Source organism: Phacochoerus africanus, chromosome 8, assembly GCF_016906955.1.
Source record: "Phacochoerus africanus isolate WHEZ1 chromosome 8, ROS_Pafr_v1, whole genome shotgun sequence".
In the NCBI taxonomy this organism is placed as follows: Eukaryota; Metazoa; Chordata; class Mammalia; order Artiodactyla; family Suidae; genus Phacochoerus; species Phacochoerus africanus.
The window spans coordinates 88,198,184-88,220,035 of record NC_062551.1 but is presented as its reverse complement, the minus strand read 5'-3'; the positions used below and the strand labels follow the sequence as shown (position 1 = coordinate 88,220,035).

Genomic DNA, 21,852 nt, shown 5'->3' with positions numbered 1-21,852 from the left:
ACTAGCAATAATAACATGAAATAAGTATAGATCCTGTTATGGCCTGAATTGTTCTTTTTCCCCACCAATTCATATGTTGAAGTCTTAAACCCCAGTACCTCATAATGTGATTGTGTTTGGAGATAAAAGTCTTTAAAAAAATGATTAAATGAGGATACTGAGGTAAGGCCCTAATCCAACATGACTACTATATGACTAGGGCCCTCATAAGAGAAGATTAAGATACAGATGTACACAGAGGGAAAACACCATGTGGATGTTAAGGAGAGGTCTTAGAAGAAGCCAACACTGCAAATCTCTTTCTTCCTGCTTCTTAGGGCCGCACCCACAGCATATGGAAGTTCCCAGGAGGGGTCCAACCAGAGATGGCCTGTGCCACAGCCACAGCACCGCAGGATCTGAGCCACATCTTCGACCTATACCACAGCTCATGGCAACGTCGGATCCTCAACCCACTGAGTGAGGCCAAGGATTGAACCCGTATCTTCATGGAGTCTAGTCGGGTTTGTAACCCAATGAGCCAGAACAAACATCTTGATCTTGTACTTCCAGCCTCCAGAACTTTGAGAGAATAAAATTTTGTTGGAGTTCCCATTGTGGTTCAGCAAGAACGAACTCGACTAGTGTCCATGAGGATGCAGGTTTAATCCCTAGCCTCACTCAGTGGGTTAAGGATTTGGTGTTGCCATCAGCTATGGTGTAAGTCACAGATGCATCTCGGATCTGGTGTTGCTGTGGCTGTGGCCAGCAACTACAGCTCTGATCGGACCCCTAGCCTGGGAACTTCCATACGCTGTGGGTGCAGCCCTTAAAAAAAAAAAAAAAAAAAAAATTTGGAGTTCCTGTCGTGGCACAGTGGAAACAAATCTGACTAAGAACCATGAGGTTGCGGGTTCGATCCCTGCCCTTGCTCAGTGGGTTAAGGATCTGGTGTTGCCATAAGCTGTGGTGTAGGTCACAGATGCAGCTCGGATCCTGTGCTGCTGTGGCTCTGGCGTAGGCCAACAGCAACAGCTCCGATTGGACCCCTAGCCTGGGAACCTCCATACGTCACGGGTGTGGCCCTAACAAGACAAAAGATGAAAGACAAAAAAAAAAAAAATTAAAATTACAATATTAAAAAATTTAAAATTTCCAACATTTCTTCACTTTTTATCTACCAAGTCCCTGTCCTCCTCCTCCACCAACCCCCTTTTATTTACTTGTGATACTGACTTTCTGAAGAGACTAGTTTTGGCCAGGGATTGAACCCATGCCACAGCAGCGACCTAAGCTTCTGCACTGCCAATGCCAGATCCTTAACCCACTGTGCCACAAGGGAATTCCCAGTGAAGAGAGTAGTCTTAATGAATGCTCCACATTTTGGTTTGTGTCATTAAGTTTATACCCCTATCCCCTGTGTTTCCTGTAAAATAGATGTTAAGTCTAGAGGCTAGAACAGACTCAAGTTAAGATGTATATGTGTGTGTCTGTCTATCTATCTATCTATCTATTTATGTGTGTGTGTATATATATATATCTCACATATTTATCTATGTATGACCAGGTCACTTTGCTATACAGCAGAAATTGACAGAACACGGTAAATCAACTATAATAATTTTTAAAAATATTTTTAGCAAGGATACATATAGGTTATTTTGGTGCTTCATACTATATCACATCAGGAGGCATCTAATGGCAGGTTGCCCAGATGATACTAAATTTGATGGTAATCATCTCTCTTCTTGCAAGTCACCTACATACCCTTCACTTAAATTTTATGTGACATTTTTCCTGAATATTACATATTTTATGTATAAGATATAATAACACAATGAAATAACCAACTTTAAAAAATAGGCATTGCCAATATTGTTCAATCTGTGTGCTCTGTTCGCCCTTCTAACTCTTCAAATCTGACTTCCTTTCCTTCTACCCCAGAGAAACTGCTTTTATCAAGATCACTGACAACCTCCACATTGCCATATCTAATGGATAGAAATTTCTGTCCCTTTCTTAACTCCGCAATAGTAATTACTAATCCCTCCTCTCAGTTTTCTTGGCACCACCCTCAATCAACCTCATCCGATCTTCTGTCTTTCTTGATGTCTCCTCCCTTCATACATCTACATACTGGTTCCTATCTTCACTCTTTCAAGTCATTTCATCCATTCCCATACCTCCCAAGTTTATGTCTCCAGCCCAGTCCTTTTCCAGAAACCCCAGACTCATATATTCAACCTCCTATAGAAATCTTCACTTTGCTATCCAAAACTAACTTGATTTCTAACCCCATTCAGCAACAGCATTTACAAGTTACTTAATCCAAATCCTAGGTTAAAAAAAGCTATCCTGTCTCTCGCCTCTTTGATCTAATCTACTGACAAATCCTGAATGTATCCTGAATGTATTTACATCTCTCTTACCCAATCCAAGTCACTGTCATCTCTTGCCTGACTACAAACGCAACCTCTTCCTCACCCCAAATGTATCACCATACAATAAGACCAGAGCACACCAGTGACGCCATGTAGAAGTAAAATCTTCTTCACAATTTAAGGTGCTGCCTATATCTTCATCTCATGTCATCAGACTTTTCCCCCTCAGTCATCATATGCACCAGTCACAATGGCTCTCTCAGTATTTGGAAACTATCAAGCTGTTTTTGGATACAGTCTTCACATTTCCTGTTTTCTTTATGCCCACAATGCTCCTTCCTAGCTCTTAGAACTGCTAGGTCCATCCCCTGTCATCCTAACCCAAAGTAAGCAGCTCTATTTCCATCAGAACACCTGTTTTAGTTCCTTCATTACATTGTTTACAATCTGTATCTGTTCAATTCAATCTGTATCTATTCAATGCTTACTGAACCTCTACATTGTCCCAGACAAAAGACCTAGCTATAACAGTTGGGTAACAAGTGTTTGCTAGTAAGTGTAAGGGGAGAAGTATACAGCAAAGGAATCTTCCTTGTGCCTGGAGTGGAGTAGAATTTCCAAAAGCAAATTTTAGGAAGATTTTTTCCTAGAAACCCAGAAACCACAGGTTTCCTCCAGTATTGGTATGAAAAGTGAATAAAAATGCTCTGCTGAGAAGTTCTCTTATGGCACAGCAGGTTAAGGATTCAGCATCATCACTCTATCACCCTGGGTTGCTGCTGCAGCGTGGGTTTGATCCCTGGCTTGGGAATTTCCATATGCTTCGGGTGCGGCCAAAAGCCCTGCTCTAAGACTGCAAGACACACAGACATTAATAAAAGCAAATAAAAAAAAAAAAAAAGAAAAGAAAAAGGCTGCAGGGCACAGACAGCTCAGAAAAAAACATTTTAGACAGCTAAACCCAGTGACCTTGTCAGTATTCATTCTATCTGACTATCTAATTTGTCACTGATGATCACCTTTGCCTTCTTGAAACCTATGATTCTGACAGCACCACCCTCCCAGTTTTCTTAACTTTCCGACCACTCCTTCTCCATTTCATACTGTGTTCCTCTTCTAATGCCAATCTCTCAATGTCAATGTGTAGCAAAAGTCTACCTTTAGGGAGTTCCCATTGTGGCTCGGCGGTTAACAAACCCAACTAGGATCCATGGGGATGCAGGTTCAATCCCTGGCCTCGTTCACTGGGTTAAGGATCCCTCGTTGCCGTGAGCTGTGTTTTAGTTCGAAGACACAGCTCATATCCCGAGTTGCTGTTGCTGTGGCATAGGCTGTCAGCTTATAGCTCTGGCTGGACCCCTAGCCTGGGAACTTCCATATGCTGTGGGTGCGGCCCTAAAAAGCAAAAAAAAAAAAAAAAAAAATTTACCTTTGGTCCTCCTCAGCAGAAGCTGCCTCATTCCCATGTGATCTCCTTAGCTTCAACCATCACCTTTACACCAAGTACCAAATATCTATTGTCACAACCTCTGCCTGTTAAGTGTACTTCCAAATGCCTACTGGCAACCTCCACCTCACCTTCTCTCCTCAAACCAGTTTCTTCTCCTAACTTCCCCAGTTCATAGTTAATGCCATTACCATTCAACTAGTCTTAGAGTCAATCATGAACTTTCTCTTCCCCAAAAACAGGTTGGTAAACTTATTTTTACCTGTGCCAAAGATTCCCTTCTTTTTTCTGGCCTTGCTAATGGCATGCTGAAGCTCCTGGGCCAGGGATTGAACCTGCACCACAGATGTAAGCAGAGCCACAAGAGTGACAATGCCGGCTCCTTAACCCACTGAGCCACGAGGGAACTCCCTCAAATTCCCTCCTTAAACTCTATCCAGGCTCTTCTGAGCCCTTTTTCAACTAGGCTTCAACCTTGGCCTGTAAAGATTTGAATAAAATCCTTAACATAGTTTCTAATAGCTCAAGGTCACATTGCTAGATGACCCTTGTGCCCTTTAAAGTTCCTGCTGGAGAAAATTTCAAGGCCGCCAAATAAATTTATTGTTTGGCCAACACCTGAAAATAGGGTCCCTGTCTCCCAGGCTCTGTGGGAGGGGTAGGAGACTATATTCAATAAGCACCATAGCAAACCCAGTTGGGTTTCATGTGGACTAACCCCTCCCTTGGATTTTGTAATTGCTCATTTCTCTGACTCGACTGACCTCCTCTGACCACCATCACCGCCATTCTCTTATCCTTTTTTTTTGGCTTTCAGGGCACCCAAAGGATATGGAAGTTCCCAGGCTAGGCGTCAAATCAGAGCTACAGCTGCCGGCCTATACCACAGCCACAGCAATGCCAGATCCTTAATCCAATGAGCAAGGCCAGGGATCAAACCTGCATTCTCATGGATACTAGTCAGATTCATTACCGCTGAGCCACAACAGAAATGAACTCCCATATACATACTCTCAGATGTTCTATCCATCATTTTAAATGTCATTTTCCAAAGGATTTGAAGTGGTTTACAATAAATTCAACAAAATATAAAAACTAAAAATCTAGAAAAGGAATATACCAATTTGTATAGAAAGATAAATATGGATAAGCAGGACCCAAAGAATCCCCTGCTCAGTGGATCAAGGATCCAGCATTGCTGAGACCTGTGGTGTAGGTCACAGACCTGGCTTGGATCCCGAGTTGCTGTGGCTGGGTGTAGGCTGGCAGATGCAGCTCCAATTAGACCCCTGGCCTGGGAACTTCCCTATACCTCGGGTGTGGCCCTAAAAAGCAAAAAAAAAATACACCAAAAAAACTGAGTTGCATTTTGATATGTCAGCTGTCATCCAAAATAAAGCAATATAAGTGAGTACTTACATAATGCTCACCATCCATGGTGTTTTGTTTTTTTTTTTTTTTTTTGGCTGCACCAAGGTATGCAAAAGTTCCAGGGTCAGGGACTGACCCTGCATCACAGCAGTAACAACATAGGATCCTTAACCCGCTGAGCCACCAGGGAACTCCCATGATAGTGTTCTGTTAAGCACAACGTTTTAAAATTTCTTTTTTTTTTTTTTGTCTTTTGTCTTTGTTGTTGTTGCTATTTCTTGGGCCACTCCCGCGGCATATGGAGGTTCCCAGGCTAGGGGTTGAATCGGAGCTGTAGCCACCGGCCTACGCCAGAGCCACAGCAACGCGGGATCCGAGCTGCGTCTGCAACCTACACCACAGCTCACGGCAACGCCAGGTCGTTAACCCACTGAGCAGGGGCAGGGACCGAACCCGCAACCTCATGGTTCCTAGTTGGATTCGTTAACCACTGCGCCACGACGGGAACTCCTAAAATTTTTTTTTTTAAATGATTTTAAGGGCCGTACCCACAGCATATGGAGGTTCCCAGGCTAGAGATGGATCGAACCAGAACTGTAGCAGCTGGCCTACACCACAGCCACAGCAATGCCAGATCCAAGCCCCACCTGTGACCTACACCACAGCTCACAGCAACGCTGGATCCTTAACCCACTGAGTGAGGCCAGAGATCTAACCTGCGTCCTCATAGATAATAGATTTGTTTCTGCTGAGCCAGGACAGGAACTCCAAGTTACTTATTTCCACAAGGCAGGCACAGATAATGCCTCTGCTAAGAAAATCACACATCTATGCCCTCACTGCTAGATGTAAAGCAGTCTTCTCAAGTTCAGTTCAGAATGCTTTCCAAGAATTCCTGTTGTGGTTCAGCAGTAACAAATCCAACTAGTATCCATGAGGAGGAGGTTTGGATTCCTGGCCTTGCTCAGTAGGTTTCAGATCCTGTGTTGCTATGGCTGTGGTGTAGGCTGGCAGCTACAGTTTCGATTCGACCCCTAGCCTGGGAACATCCATATGCTGCTGGTGCGGCCCTAAAAAACAAACAAACAAACAAACAAAACCAAGAAACAGAATGCTTTCCAAAGTCTCAGGCCATGGTGAAAACCTTTTATCTACTAAATCCAAAACTAAAGATAATCCTTTTGAAAGCTCTTTCAAAAATGCCAAGGTCAAGTTCTTGTTGTGGCTCAGTGGTAACAAACCCAACTAGTATCCATGAGGAAGGATGCAGGTTCAATTCCTGGCCTCACTCAGTGGGTTAAGTATCCGGTGTTGCTGTGAGCTGTGGCGTAGGTCACAGATGCAGCTCGGATCCCGAGTTGTGGCTGTGGCACAGGCCAGCAGCTACAGATCCAATTCGACCCCTGGCATGGGAACTTCCATATATTGCAGGTGCAGCCCTAAAAGAGACCAAAAGAAACAACAAAGTTGAGGGGAATAGGGTGAGCTAAAATAAACAACATTTAAGTCAGGTGTAAGGTTTGGAAATGTTTTTCAAAAGTTCAACCTGGAGCTCCTGTTGTGGCACAGCGGTTAACGAATCTGACTAGGAACCATGAGGTTTTGGGTGCGATCCCTGGCCTTGCTCAGTGGGTTAAGGATCTGGCATTGCTGTGAGCTGTGGTGTAGGCTGCAGACGCGCGGCTCGGATCCTGAGTTGCTGTGGCTGTAGTGTAGGCCGGCGGCTACACCTCTGATTAGACCCCTAGTCTGGGAATCTCCATATGCCTCGGGAGCGGCCCAAGAAATAGCAAAAAGACAAAAAAAAAAAAAAAAAAATTTTCAACCTGGAGCTCCCTTCATGGCTAAAAAGACAAAAAACAAAAAAACAACTTAGGTAAATGTGGAGTTCCCTTGTGGTACTGTGGATTAACGATCCAGCATTGTCACTGCTGCAACTCTGGCTGTTGCTGTAGCGTGGGTCCCATCTCTGGCCCAGGAATTTCTGCATGCCTTGGCCAAAAAGAAAAAAACGCGAAAAAACTAAAAGAAAAAAAACTTAGTTAAGGAGTTCCTATCATGGCACAGCGAAAACAAATCTGACTAGAAACCATGAGGTTGCAGGTTCGATCCCTGGCCTTGCTCACTGGGTTAAGGATCCAGCGTTGCCATGAGCTATGGTGTAGGTCTCAGACGCAGCTCGGATCTGGCATTGGTGTGGCTGTGGTGTAGGCCAGCAGCTGTAGCTCTGATTAGACCCCTAGCTGGGAACATCCATATGCCACAGGTGCAGCCCTAAAAAGCAAAAACAAAACAAAAGAAAAAATCCTTAATTAAATATAAATAGCTTTTTAGTTTTTCTTTCTTTCTTTTTTTTTTTTTTTTGGCTGCACTTGGGAACTCTTAAGAAGCTTTTTTATTTTTTTATTTTTTTGGCCACACCTGAAATACATTGAAGTTCCTGGGCCAGGGATCAAACCCAAGTCACAGCGGCAAACCAAGCTGCTACAATGACAATGCCAGAGCCTTAAGCCACTGTACCACAAGAGAACTCCAAAGACTTTTTAGACATTTTTTTTCCCTAATGCATCCCTCCCATGAGATTTTAATATGCAGACATACTCTCTATTTATATAGGTATATCTGTACTTCATACATAGAAAGAGTAAGCATAAAGCTTGCTTTTTATTCGATGCAAGGTTAAGAATGACTAAAAGATTTTTAGGTTAAACGTTAAATTAGGAGTTCTTTGTAAGGATCTGACCTTGTCACTGTAGCAGCTTGGGTTGCTGCTATGGTGCAGGTTTGATCCCTGGCCCAGGAACTTTCACATGCTACAGGCGCTGACGAAAAAAAAAGGGGGGGGGCTTCTTAGGATGGTGACAATGAATGGAAAGGCTGAGGTTAAACTGATATAAGGGATCAGGGAACTGTAATATTATCTTCTCAGCTTTTCAAGTCAGAAGCCTAAGAGTCACCCTTGACAAGTCCTTTCCCCTCATGCCCACATCCAATCACTAAGAATGGCTGGCTTTATTTCCTAATTATTTCTGGGCTCTTTTTCTCCATTCCTACCGCCATTACCCTAAATCAGATCTTCATCATCTCTTGCTTTAATTTTTTTTTTTAAATGGCTGCACTTGCGGCATATGGAAGTTCCTGGGCTAGAGGTCGAATCGGAGCTGCAGCTGCTGGCATACACCACAGCCTTAGCAATACTAGACCCCAGCCATGTCTGTGACCTACACTGCAGCTCATGGCAACACCAGACCTCTTAACTGACTGAGTAAGGCCAGGGATTGAACCTGCATCCTCATGGATACTGGTTGGATTCTTAATCTGCTGAACCACAACACGAACTTCTTGTGTAGACTTTCTAAGGGCCTCATTAACCGGTTCTTTCTCTTTATTCCAAACTTCTTGAAACAGATTGCCTCTCCTCTCTCATTTCTTTCCTTTTCTTTTTTTTTTAAAAAAGGGTTTTTTTTGCCTTTTTTTTAAGGGCCACACCTGCAGTATATGTTAGTTCCCAGGCAAGGGGTCCAATCAGAGATGTAGCTGCCTGCCTACACCACATCTGCAACCCGCCAGACCTGAGCTGCATCTTCAACCTACATCATAGCTCACAGCAACACCAGATCCTTAACACACTGAGCGAGGCCAGGGATCAAACCTGCATCCTCATGGATACTAGTCAGGTTTGTGACCCACTGAGCCATAATGGGAACCCCCTCCTCTCTTATGTCTTAGCACACTACAATTCCTTCCATTCAAAACTGTTTTGGTAAAAGATATTGATCAAGTGCATGATGCTAAATTTACAGGACCTTTTCAGTCCTTATTTTGCTGGTCCTCTTGACAGCACTCAATCCTGACAGCCATGTCCTTCTCTGCCAGTGGTCTGAGATATCAATCGCCCCATGTTCTTTTAATTATGGCTGCTGATTCCCTTCTTACTGCACATTAAAGCTGATGTACCTTGAGGCTCTCTTTTCAGCCCACTTCCCATGATACACATTTTTCACAGGTACTCTCTATTGGTCATTCCACGGTTTTAAGTTACCATCTACAGAGATAACTAGATGATCAACCCTCTATCTCCATTCCCAGATCCTATGCCTGAGCTCCAGACTTCTATATCCAATCCATTTTTGGACACCTTTCCTTGGAGGTCGCAGAGATACCACAAAATAATTCAAATTGAAACTCAACTCAGCAGCAGCACTATCCAGCCTGCTGCTCAAAGGAAGAGGCCTAGGAATCATGTTTAATCCCCCTCTTTCAGCCTCCAGATGAAAATCAATAACCAAGCCCTGCTAATTCAAATTCCTAACTTATTCTCAACTGTTGCCACCTCGATTGCCATCAACACTTGCTAGGACTACCACCCTACTTAAGAACCAACTACTTCAAGAAACTCCTGGTTGGAATCTTATTGCAGTCTAATTCATTCTCTGCAAAGCAGTCAAGTAACATAAATAAATAAATGTGATCACATCACATCTGAGATTAAAACCTTTCAGTGGCACCTCACTGTCATCAGGATAAGGTCCAAATATCATTCCCTCCATGCTACCAACCCATCTAGCCTACTAATTTTTAGCTTGTGAAATATCCAATCATTCCCACCCTGCCACTGACAACTCTTATCCACAGATCAGGTCTCATTAAAGGGAGCTTAAAGGATTTCCCTGATTCCCCTAGGCTGGGGTGGGCCCTCTTACTATATGCATCTATAGCACTGTGCCTGCTCCACTCAAAATATTTATCATTATATAATGGTCTCCAAAGTATGATACTGAAAATCAACTGGGACGTAGGAAGAAAAACATACATATATATTTTTTTACTAATGTATATATTTGTAAGGCTTTGTTATATATTAGCCTTTTTTTTTTTTTTTTTTTGCTTTTTAGGGCCACACCAGCAGCATATGGAAGTTCCCAGGTTATGGGTCAAATTGCAGTTACAGCTGCAGGCCTATGCCACAGCCACAGCAACTCAGAATCTGAGCCGTGTCTGCAACGCATCTGCAACCTACACCACAGCTCACAGCAATGCCGGATCCCTGAGTGAGGCCAGGAGTCAAACCCGCATCCTCACGGATACAGCCGGACTCGTTTCTGCTGTGCCACAAATGGAACTTCCTGTTAGCCTACTGATACTGGCAACTTTTATCTGTTGGTCAGATGGCCAAGCTTTCCTGAAGGAAGACTGGGAGTTATACCAAGCAGGTGTGAAGATACTAGTTCATTTACAGCTAACAAACTGCATCACGACACTGTAAATTAACTATATTCCAATATAAAATAAAATTAAAAACCCATACTGCATCATTCTGTAGTTTGCTGCCTAGTTAAGTGGATTTACAAGTTATCTACTTTTAATTAACATTCACAAAATAAATACCTTAAACTCCTATCAAGAAACTGAATGGAAAATAATGTGAATGCAAACAAGAGGAACAAAGAAGCTAAAGTGCTGAGATCTCTGGAAGTAAAAGCTTCTAAGAATCAGAATATCACCTGCCACATCACAATAAAACAAAATAGGAGGGCCCACTATGGCAAACTACACAAAGGTTAATGATCCAGCTTATCTCTGTGGAGGTGCTGGTTCAATCCCTGCGCTGGTGCAGTGGGCTAAGGATCCAGTGTTGCTGCAGCTGCGGCTCAGGTTGCAGCTCTGGTTCGGATCTGATCCCTGGCCTAGGATCTTCCATATGCTGTGGATGTAGCCAAAGAAGAAAAGCAAAATAACATAATGACCAGCTAATCACGTCTAAATCAGCCAGATTTTTTTGTCTTTTTTTGCCATTTCTTGGGCTGCTCCCATGGCATATGGAGGTTCCCAGGCTAGGGGTCCAATCGGAGCTGTAGCCACCAGCCTATGCCAGAGCCACAGCAACGCAGGATCCGAGCCGCGTCTGCGACCTATACCACAGCTCACGGCAATGCCAGATCGTTAACCCACTGAGCAAGGGCAGGGATCGAACCCGCAACCTCATGGTTCCTAGTCGGATTTGTTAACCACTGCGCCACAACGGGAACTCCCAGATTTTAAATTATACATGAGGATGTGTGTGGGTTCAATCCCTGGCCTTGTTCAGTGGGTTAGGATCTGGCGTTGCCATGAGCCATGGTGCAGGTCACAGACATGGCTCAGATCCCCGGTTGCTGTGGCTGTGGCATAGGCTGGCAGTTGCAGCTCTGACTGACTCCTAGGCTGGGAACTTCCATATGCCACACATGTGGTCCTAAAAAAAAAAAAAAAATCCCTAAGAAATCATATGAAAACCCAGATTTCCAACCTCAAAGGAGAGCAGGATTGTGGAAAGAGATGGGAAATTATGCAATAAGTCAACACTAGACCCACATTCCCCCATGGCTACAACAGGCTGGAGCTCCTCAGATTGCATGGGACTCTCTAATTGGCCTACCAGTCTCCATTTGGTTGACTTTACTCAACCACCAATTAGAATTTAAGCTCTGGGATTTCATTTGAAAGATAGCGAAAGATATATTTTTGTCTGTTTTGTTCAGCACTGTATTTCCTGGGCCTAGAACAGTAGCTAGCACACAGTAGGCATTCAATAAACATTTTTCTGAAATTAACAAATAACTTGCCTGCCTATGCCCTAAAAGTATGTTTCTGCCTCCCCCTAAAAGACGAATTGATTAACTTTTTATATTTAGCACAGGGCCTGACACTCTACTCAGTACTTTGCATACTAGGTGACAAACAGCAATTAGTTATCACTTATTGAGCACTCACTGTGTGCCAAACACCATGCTTTATAAGCATTAGCTCGTTTAATCACCGTTAACACTCCTATGAGGCAGACACTACTATCCCTGTTTTTGTTTTTTATGGCCACACCCGAACCATACAAAAGTTGCTGGGCCAGGGATTGAATCTGAACTGCAGCTGCAGCAACACCAGATCCTTTAACTCAACCACTGGGCCAGGGATCGAACCCACAACTCTGCAGTGACCCAAACCACTGCAGTCAGATTCTTAACCCACTGCACCACAATGGGAACTCCCATTATCCCTGTTTTAAGAGATGAGGAAACTAAGGCTCTGGAGACTAAGCAACTGGTCAAAATTACATTATAGAATGAAATAACTATAACACAGGATACAATATGAAAAGGGCTATACAAAAGGCAAGAACAAAGTGCTACAGAATTCAGAAGGATAGTTCTGAAGGCATAAAGTACATATTTGGGGAAGGTTCCTTAAGGAAGTAGCACTTAAACTAAATCTTGTAAAAGAGGCAAGATTTCCATAGGAAAGTTAGGTCTCGGAGAAGGGACTGCTTGTGTCTTTCTCTACCAAGAATGCTGAAGTACATACGAAGGAGGTAGTCTGAGTGGAATGCAGGATATGTGGATAAATATTAAATGGAATAAGACTGGTAAAGTCAAGAGGAAGGCCTTGACTACCACCCCTTGGATTAAGATTTTTATCCTGTAGACAACAAGGAGTCTATGAAGGTTCCTAAACTAAGGAGTAGATTGACAAAGTCAGATGGGTGTTTTGGCAACACTGCTGCAGCAGAATTGGTCATACGACAGGAGGCTAGAGAAGAGATTCAGAGGCCTCCTGAAATAACACCTTTAAAATTTACAATATTTTTGACATTTGCACTGACGCTTTTACTAACAACATCATCATACTTTCACACTGAGGAGCCTGAGACTCCACAAGGGTAAAGACCACAGAATTAATAGTCTTTGTGGGACGATGCTGTGAGAAAAACTACACAAAACAACTTAGGGACGGCATCAGTAACTGAAATACACAGTATCCGACAGCAGCCAATACAGAAGGGAAGAAAAGAGTAAGGAATCAAAGATGGGTAAGATTTCTACTTTATGCCCTAGTAGGTCCTACCATTATCAAAAATGCAGGAAAGGCATGTCAGGAAGAGAGAGTTTGTAGCTCATGGGATATTTAGTTTAGTACCTTCTCTGTTAAGTTGCTATTATGATTGTGGGGAGGGTGGGCAAGGCTGGAGGGAAACTAAAAGAAGAGATGGGCTAAGTTACTTCCTAAACTGCAAGGGTTATCAGAAAGGTTTTGTTACTTGCAGCCCAAAGCAAACTAGAAGCAGCCTTCAGTATCCTAGCTGAACCCAGTGATAAGACAGTTTCGAAAACATCATGAAGAGATCAGATTCTTTTCATCTTCTTTACCCTCCCTCTTAGACTTGCCTGCTTATTCATAAATTCTTCCTCTAGAATTAAGTGATTCCTCTATTTACTACTAGCTCTGACCTTGCCCAAGGTACTGAACCTCTCTTTGCTTCAGTTTTCTCAATTATAACGTAAGAATCTGAGAATTCAATGAATTAGTATTACAGTACTCAGTGCCTAGCACACAGTAAGTTCTATTACATGATGGTTATTATTCTAGCTTTTCCATCCCCCCCTCCCTTTTTCTGAATCTCTCACACTTTGGTGATATCTGGGTTAAAATATAAACTGGCAAAAAAATAAAATCTAGCAAATCTCTTTTAAATAAGGAAGGCTTTTCTAAAAGTCCTCCAGGCTTTCCTTCACATCTAATTAGCCAAATTTGCATCACATGCCCATGCCTAAATCAATCACTGCCTAGGGAGAGAGAATTACAATGATTGGTTTAGAGTTTATATATATCAAAGACATACCCCTGGGGCTGGGAAGGTGCTGCCAGATTCCTGGTTAGTAGGATGGCAGGAATAGTGATAAAACAACCAGTGATAAAACAACCAGTGTCAATAAAGAAGACTTAAGTCTTGAGAGGCTGTGTCTCTGCTAGGGAGGGTTAGAAAAAGTAACTTTCCAGGGCTGCAAGCATCACCCCCACAGGGCTCCCAATAGCAGTGAAATCACCACAAAGGTCTGTTAAGGCTAGAGACATTTTTGGCACAGGAGAAATAGTATAGGATATAAGTCACATATCAAGGAGAGCACACCTGAGAAGCAGTGAAATACAGCAGGTTCTAGACTAATGGAGGTGTGGCACAGGCCATGTCAGTGTCCCTGGCACTAGGGCCTAGATCACCAGCCTTGGACTAATCACCTAATCTTCTCAAAGCCTATTTACTCATTTGTAAATGGGGATAACCCAAACTACCTCAGATTTGATGTTAGGATTAAATGTAAGGATACATTTCACCCCTGTAGTACAGGGGCCAGAGTAAAAAGCAAAAAAACCAACCCACTGATTTTCCTTGTGGCACAGGGGGTTAAGGATCTGGAGTTGTCCCTGCAGTGGCTCGGGTCACTACTGTGGTTCAGGTTCAATCCCTGCCCCAGGAACTTCCATATGCCATAGATGCACCTCCACGCCCCCCACCAAAAAAACCCACACCAACCCACGCAACACAAAAAACCCCCATGAAACAAAAATACCAATAACCTGGTGTTCAGAAAGCCAAGGAGCAAGGTGGGATCGGGGGAGGTGCCTGAAATGTAGTTGCAGAGAAAAGGGCTGCCTGATTCTGGACTAAAAGTCCCCTTCAGGACCTTGGTCGGGTTTTGTTGCTCTACTAAAGAACTCTCAAAGTCTATCGGAAGGAGTTCCCGTCATGGTGCAGTGGTTAACGAATCCAAGTAGGAACCATGAGGTTGCAGGTTCGATCCCTGGCCTCGCTCAGCAGGTTAAGGATCGGGGTTGTTGAGAGCTGTGGTGTAGGTTGCAGATTCGGCTCGGATCTGGCATTGCTGTGGCTGTGGCGTAGGTTGGCAGCTACAGCTCTGATTGGACCCCTAGCTTGCGAACCTCCATATGCCGTGGGAGAGACCCTAGAAAAGGCAAAAAAAAAAAAAAAAAGTCTACCAGGAAAAAGACTAGCTTTAATCACACCTTAAGTCTTAGAGGTTTATGTATAGCAAAATGGCTAAGGATCTCAGTTCTGGCATTGCTGTTTTACTGCCTGTGTTATATTCTCTGAGGTAGTTTCCCAATCTGTAAAAATTAAGGGGCTTATTAAACTATATATTAGTTCCTCACCTTTGATGCAGCAGTGTTCCTAAAATTGAAGGCCAATACAAAATCTATGACATAAAATCCCCTGAAATTTTTCATTGATACATAGTTACAGTTACAAAGACAAGCCTATCAATGTTTTTTTGGCCATGCGCGTGGCATGCAGAAGTTCCCAGGCCAGGGATTGAACCTGTGCCACAGCAGTGACCCAAGTTGCTGCAGTGACAACCCAGATACTTAACTCACTGCCACAAAAGAACTACTGATGTTTATAGAGCCCTTCCTAGTCTCCAAATACTGCCGTGTCTTATTTAGTTTTCAAACACCTGGATTCCCTTCCCTCTTCCTAGAGACAAGGAAAGGAAGTCTCAGAAAGGAAGGAAAATAACATTTACTGTGGATTGTGCTAGATGTTTTCCATGTGTATGTGACATTTAAGTGACTGGAAGAGAGCTAGGGAGGGCATAGCAGGTAGGATTTTAACACCAGATCTGATTCTAAAGTTATTGTTTTGCAGTTCAAGGGAATAATTCATGTTTCCTCAGGATGGCAGATCTTACAAAACTCAATCCCAGAATCTCATTTATCTCCCCCACTCTCAACACACACAATAGTTAGGGTTAGCAATTTCACTTTGGAGTTTTTCAGTTTCTTTCTGATTAAAAAGTGAGTCCACTAGCAGAAAAACAAAACACCTTTACAACTTTGCCTAGGATTAAAAGCTTTCTTTCTCCCTGTTCTAGCCCAACCACTAGGGGGCCAGGCCATAAAGAACAGCAGCTATAAACTAGCTAGGGCTAGTGATCACCCCGGTTTAAGCCGCTGACTGTGTGACCTTGGTTAAGTTACTTTACCTCTCTCTAAGCCTCAGTTTCCTTATCTGTAAAACGAGGATAACAGCAATATCTATCTCAATAGGTTGTACATATTAAATAAAACATGACATGTACAGCAATCAGAACAATGCCTGCACACAGGAAGAGCTTAGCAAATTTAATAGTTTTTATTGCTGGAGAGGAAGTACCCCTGATGGTTCTGTTCCTACGTCCAAAGACTTCGCCACCGCATTCTGGGCACAGGCCTTGCTAGCTGGAGTCCCTTTAGGAAGAGCAACAGGTCGCTCCTTTTCTCCTAAGCAGTGCCGGGCCCAGAGACCTAAGGTCTCCGACCTATATATGGCTACGAGGTGTTGGCAGTGGTATTCTACCACTATGAAAGCTGTCACTCTGAACCCAACCGAACCACCCCATTTTCGCCTCGGCTCTGGAAGTTTTCCCGGCCTTCAGCGGCCCAGGCTGCATTCGGCAAGGCTGCCCCTGGTTAAGGGCCTGCAGCCGGCTCGGCAGGCGTCCCTTAGCCCTAGGACTCCCTCTGCGACGTAGGCAGGATTTGCCTGAGTTCAGGGGAACCAGTGAATCTAATTAGGAGGTGCGTCGGTCAGACACACGCCTGGAGAGGGCCCCCTTAACGCCGCCCGGGCCTGCCACCAGGAGCCCGGCCCCCAGCCCCGGGCTCAGCGCAGGCCGGAGGGTCGGCCCCCTTCCAGCCCCAGGGAACAAGGGGAATCAAGCCTAGAGCCACCACGTGGGGGCTCCAGGAGTAGCAAGGTGTTCCCGGAACCAGCCCCCCAAAGACTGATCCCCGCATGGGCCCTAACCCGGCCCCAAACTGGCCTGAGCAGCGCTCCCGGCCTGGCTTCTCTCCCTCAAACCTATTTGGAAAGACTAAGACATCCTATGCAGACTAGAGACAGGCTCTCGCCAGACCCCAAGCCCCGAGACCGCCTCAGCCCGAGTCCCCAGTTGCTTGGTTTCCTTACTCACCCATCGCGGCTCCGCTCGCTCCTACTTGGCGGCGGCAGCGGCAGCAGCTTCTGTAGACAATATGGCGGACCTGCAGGACGGCAGCCCGAAACGGACAAACAACTTAACACTCGATCCCGGGAAGAATCGCGCTTTCAGCTCCACCGCCTAGTTTACGCAGTGGAGCGCATTTAAAGAGACAGCAGCTACTAAAGGCGGAGAATAGGGATGGACTATGATGAAAGGGGTGGGTGGAGGGAAGCTGGGAGGGATATCTACTAAAGAGAGTTAAGCGTGCTTAGGGTTTCTCAGTTTTTTTCTGGTTCTATTTCCTCTTTGTAGTGAGGTTTACCTCCCCTAGAAACTTTTTCTTCCAGAAAGATATTCCTACCTTTCCTAGTTGAAAAACCACGCCTAGATTCTGAGCTGGGTATGAAAAAAGATTCATCTGGAAAGGGGAAGTGACTTGCTCAAGGATATAGAGATAAGGAATTAAAGAAGTCCAGAGCAAACCCAGTTACAATCTTATTGGGAGATAAGAAGTAGAAAAATAATGAGACCCATGCCGTGCTTTATAGTTGACATAGCTGTTTATCTTCAGCGCAAGTTCTCTGAGAGCAGAGGTCGATCCTGCATTGTTCATCATTGCTATTCAGCACCTAGCATAGTATGTGGTACATGGTAGTGCACCATAAGTAACTGTTGAGTGAATAAACAAAGGAGTGAACAGACCTGTGAGTTACACAAAACAAGGAGTATGATCTCCCTCTTTATTTGTTGTTGTTTGTTTTTGGGGCTGCACCTGCACCTGCGGCATATGGAAGTTCTCAGGCTAGGGGTTGAATTGGAGCTGCAGCTGTCGGCCTCCGCCACAACCACAGCAATGTCAGATTTGAGCAGTGTCTGCAACCTACACCACAGCTCATGGCAACGCTGGATGCTTAACCCACTGAGTGGGGCCAGGGATCAAACCCTTGTCCTCATGTATACTAGTCAGGTTCTTAATCAGCTGAGCCACAATGGGAATTCCCCTCCCTCTTAAGAGGTGAGGAAATTGAGGCTCTGAGTGTTCATGTGTCTTTTGAATTATGGAATTTATGGCTGGTATACATTAGGCCTGCCTTTTTGCATAATAGCATGACAGTCCTCTCCTTTCCACACGGGAAAGCTATGTCTCCCAGTCACCTGTCCCCAGAGGGAGCTATCTTTTGGAAGCCTAGGTCCTGTCCCAACAAATTGCCATCTCTAGTTATATACCTGGCACATTGAGGGAGACAACTCAAAAAGGCAAATCTAGGATTTCCTGCTGTGGTGCAGTGGGTTATGGATCTGGCATTGTCTCTGTGGCAGCATGGGTTTGATCCCAGCCTGGCACAGTGGGTTAAGGACTTGGTGTTGTCACAGCTGTGGTTGCAGCTGCGGCTGGGGTTCGATCCCTGGATTGGGAACTTACATATGCTGCAGGTGCGGCCAAAAAAAAAAAAAAAAAAAAAGCCGACTCTAGGACTCAGTCAGGAACGGAAGGGTTATCTTTCTCTTCCTACTGCCACTGCTCAAGGTCAGAATTCTTAATTCTCTGCTGGCCTATTTTACCTGCCTCCTCACTGGTCTCCTGCCTCCAGGTTCTCCCACTTGCACCTACTATCTTTTTAAAAGTAGAGACCTTACAAGTTCCCCTTGTGGCTCAGTGGAAACGAATCTGACTAGTATCCATGAGGATGCAGGTTCGACCTCTGGCCTTGCTCAGTGGGTTAAGGATCTGGTATTGCCATGAGCTGTGATGTAGGTCACAGATGCGGCTTGGATCTGTGGCTGTAGCTCTGATTCGACCCCTAGCCAGCGAACCTCCATGTGCCATGGGTGTGGCTCTAAAAAGACCAAAAAACAAAACAAAACAACAAAAAAAGTAGAGACCTTATCACATCACTTTCCCCCAAATATGCTCCTGTCTTGTTTTGTGTCTTTGCATAAGTTCTTCCCTCTGCTTGAAATGCAATGACCATGAGGTGAACTACTCACTTTCAAGACCCAACACAACTCTTACCTCCTTGAAAAATCCTGTCTTTCCAGATAGAGTAGGAGTATCTGTCCAACGTGAGAACACACGTTGTTCTCAGCACTTGGCAATAACCCCTAAGTTGCTCCCAGGTTTCTCTCTCTTGCTTGTCTGTGGAAGGAACAATATCCTCCTTATCTTTGTCTCTGTCCCAGTGCCAGGCACAATGCCTGCCTCAACACAGGCACTAAAAGTATGTACAGCAGTGTCTCCTATACACCTCCATGGGAACATCTGAATAACTTGGGCCAAACAAGGGCTCAGGGAACATGGGCAGAAGGGATGAGTAGCTATGACTGTCTGTCTCCTCCCCTGCCTGCCCCAGAGCCCTCCATCCCATGCTCCAGGGGAGCCAGGTGGTTTTCTAAGCACCTTTGTTTCCATTCTAGCCCTTGGCCTTGCCCACACACTCTCCCTAGCCTAGAGCCATTTGTCCTCCCTAATCCAGCCCCTACAGACCTTTCCAGCTCCAACCCACCTCCACCCCATTTCCCTTATCTGTCCTGTTCTAGGAATCATAATCTGCTCACCCCTCCTCAACACACCAGAATCTTCCAAATCTCTGTGCTATTGCACTTGCCCTTTTCTCTACTTGAAGAGGCTTTACCTATTGTCCACACCTCAGACTATCCCCTCCTCCAAGAAGTCCAGAGAGCATTACCTTCGAACTGTTACACCCATCCCAGTGTAGTGACTTGTTTCTGTCTTGGCATCTTCACTGTCTACCATGGCATCTGGCACAGAGTAGAGTCTCAGTGACTGCATGCTGGGAATCCGGACATCACATTCTGATAGGATTTTTGTTGTTGTTGTCTTTTTGTCTTTTTAGGGCTGCACCCGCTGCATATAGAGGTTCCCAGGCTAGGGGTCCAATTGGATCTGTAGCTGCCGACCTACACCACAGCTCATGGCAACGCCGGATCCTTAACCCACTGAGCGAGGCCAGGGATCAAACCTGCATCCTCATGGCTGCTAGTCGGGTTCATTAACTGCTAAGCCTCGACGGGAATGCCACATTCTGTTAGGATTAAAAAAGAAAGAAAGAAAGAAAGAGTTCCCATCGTGGCTCGATGGTAAGGAAACGGACTCGGATTTGATTCCTGGCCTTGCTCAGTGGGTTAAGGATCCTGAATTGCCATGAGCTGTGGTGTAGGTCACAGATGCGGCTTGGATCCCAAGTTGCTGTGACTGTGGTGTAGGCCAGCAGCTACAGCTCCGATTCAGTCCCTAGCCTGGGAACTTCCATATGCCGCGGGTGCAGCCCTAAAAAGACAAAAAAAAACAAAAAAATCTAAAAAACAAAAAATATTCTGCTAGGATTGTAACCCTTTCCAAGGGTTTTTTGCTCTACCACTTCTCAGCTGTGTTACCTTAGGCAAGTCACTATAGCTCCTTGGCCTCATGTTTTTCACTTATAGGAGTAGCAGTACCTACCTCCTAGAGTTGCAATAAAAACTGGATTAAGGCCATCAAAAGTCTACAAATAATAAATGCTGGAGAGGGTGTGGAGAAAAGGGAACCTCCTACACTGTTTTGTGGGAATGTAGGTTGGTGCAACCACTATGGAGAATAGTATGTGGTTTCCTTAAAAAACTAAAAGTAGGAGTTCCCGTCGTGGCACAGTGGTTAACCAATCCGACTAGGAACCATGAGGTTGCGGGTTCGGTCCCTGACCTTGCTCAGTGGGTTAACGATCCGGCGTTGCCGTGAGCTGTGGTGTAGGTTGCAGACGCGGCTCGGATCCTGCGTTGCTGTGGCTCTGGAGTAGGCTGGCGGCCACAGCTCCAATTAGACCCCTAGCCTGGGAACCTCCATATGCCGAGAGAGTGGCCCAAAGAAATAGCAAAAAAGACAAAAAAAAAAAAAAACCCTAAAAATAGGGAGTTCCCGTCGTGGCGCAGTGGTTAATGAATTCTAAGAACCATGAGGTTGCGGGTTCCATCCCTGTCCTTGCTCAGTGGGTTAACGATCCAGCGTTGCTGTGAGCTGTGGTGTGGGTCACAGTCTCGGCTCGGATCTCGTGTTGCTGTGGCTCTAGTGTAGGCTGGTGGCTACAGCTCTGATTGGACCCCTAGCCTGGGAACCTCCATATGCTGCGAGAGCAGCCCAAGAAATGGCAAAAAGACAAAAAAAACTAAACTAAAAATAGAACTACCATATGATCCAGCGATCCCACTCCTGAGCATATAACTGGAGAAAACCAAAATTTGAAAAGATACATGCACTCCAGTGTTCACTGAAGCACTATTTACAATAGCCAAGACATGGAAGCCACTTAAATGCCTATTGACAGAGGAATGGATAAAGAAGACATGGTTCATATATATAATGGAATATCACTCGGCAATAAAAAAGAATGACATAATGATGGACCTAAAGATTATCATACTAAGTGAAGTCAGATAAGACAAATACATATTGCTTATATGTGGAATCTAAAAAAATGATACAAATGAACTTATTTACAAGATAGAAACAGACTCAAAGACTTAGAAAACAAACTATGGTTACCAAAGGGGAGAGCTGGGAAGAGGGAGGGATAAATTAAGAGTTAGGGATTAACATACATACATACTACGATATATAAAACATAATCAACAAGGACCTACTATATAGCACAGAGAACTCAGTATTCTGTAACAACCTATATGGGAAAAGAATCTGAAAAAGAATGGATATATGTGTATGTATAACTGAGTCACTTTGCTACACATCTGAAACTAGCACAATATTGTAAATCAGCTATACTCCAAAATAAAAATTTTTTAAATAAAAATTTTAAAATAAAATTAAAAATGGGGATTATCATTGTACGTTTAAAAAAACTGGATTAAGACAAGGCCTGTAGGAGTTCTGGCA

The 21,852-nt window shown here is 44.4% G+C and overlaps 1 protein-coding gene across 1 annotated transcript in view; it reads right to left on the bottom strand.

Annotated features, from left to right (window-relative positions):
- The window catches only part of KPNA6 (karyopherin subunit alpha 6), a 46,057-nt gene extending 28,960 nt beyond the window's left edge, over positions 1-17,097 (bottom strand). Inside the window, exon 1 of the mRNA XM_047793041.1 lies at positions 16,959-17,097. Within this exon, the coding sequence (XP_047648997.1) occupies positions 16,959-16,962 (4 nt within the window). The 5' untranslated portion in view covers positions 16,963-17,097. The remainder of the gene's footprint in view (positions 1-16,958) is intronic.
- Between the last annotated feature and the right edge of the window lie 4,755 nt (positions 17,098-21,852).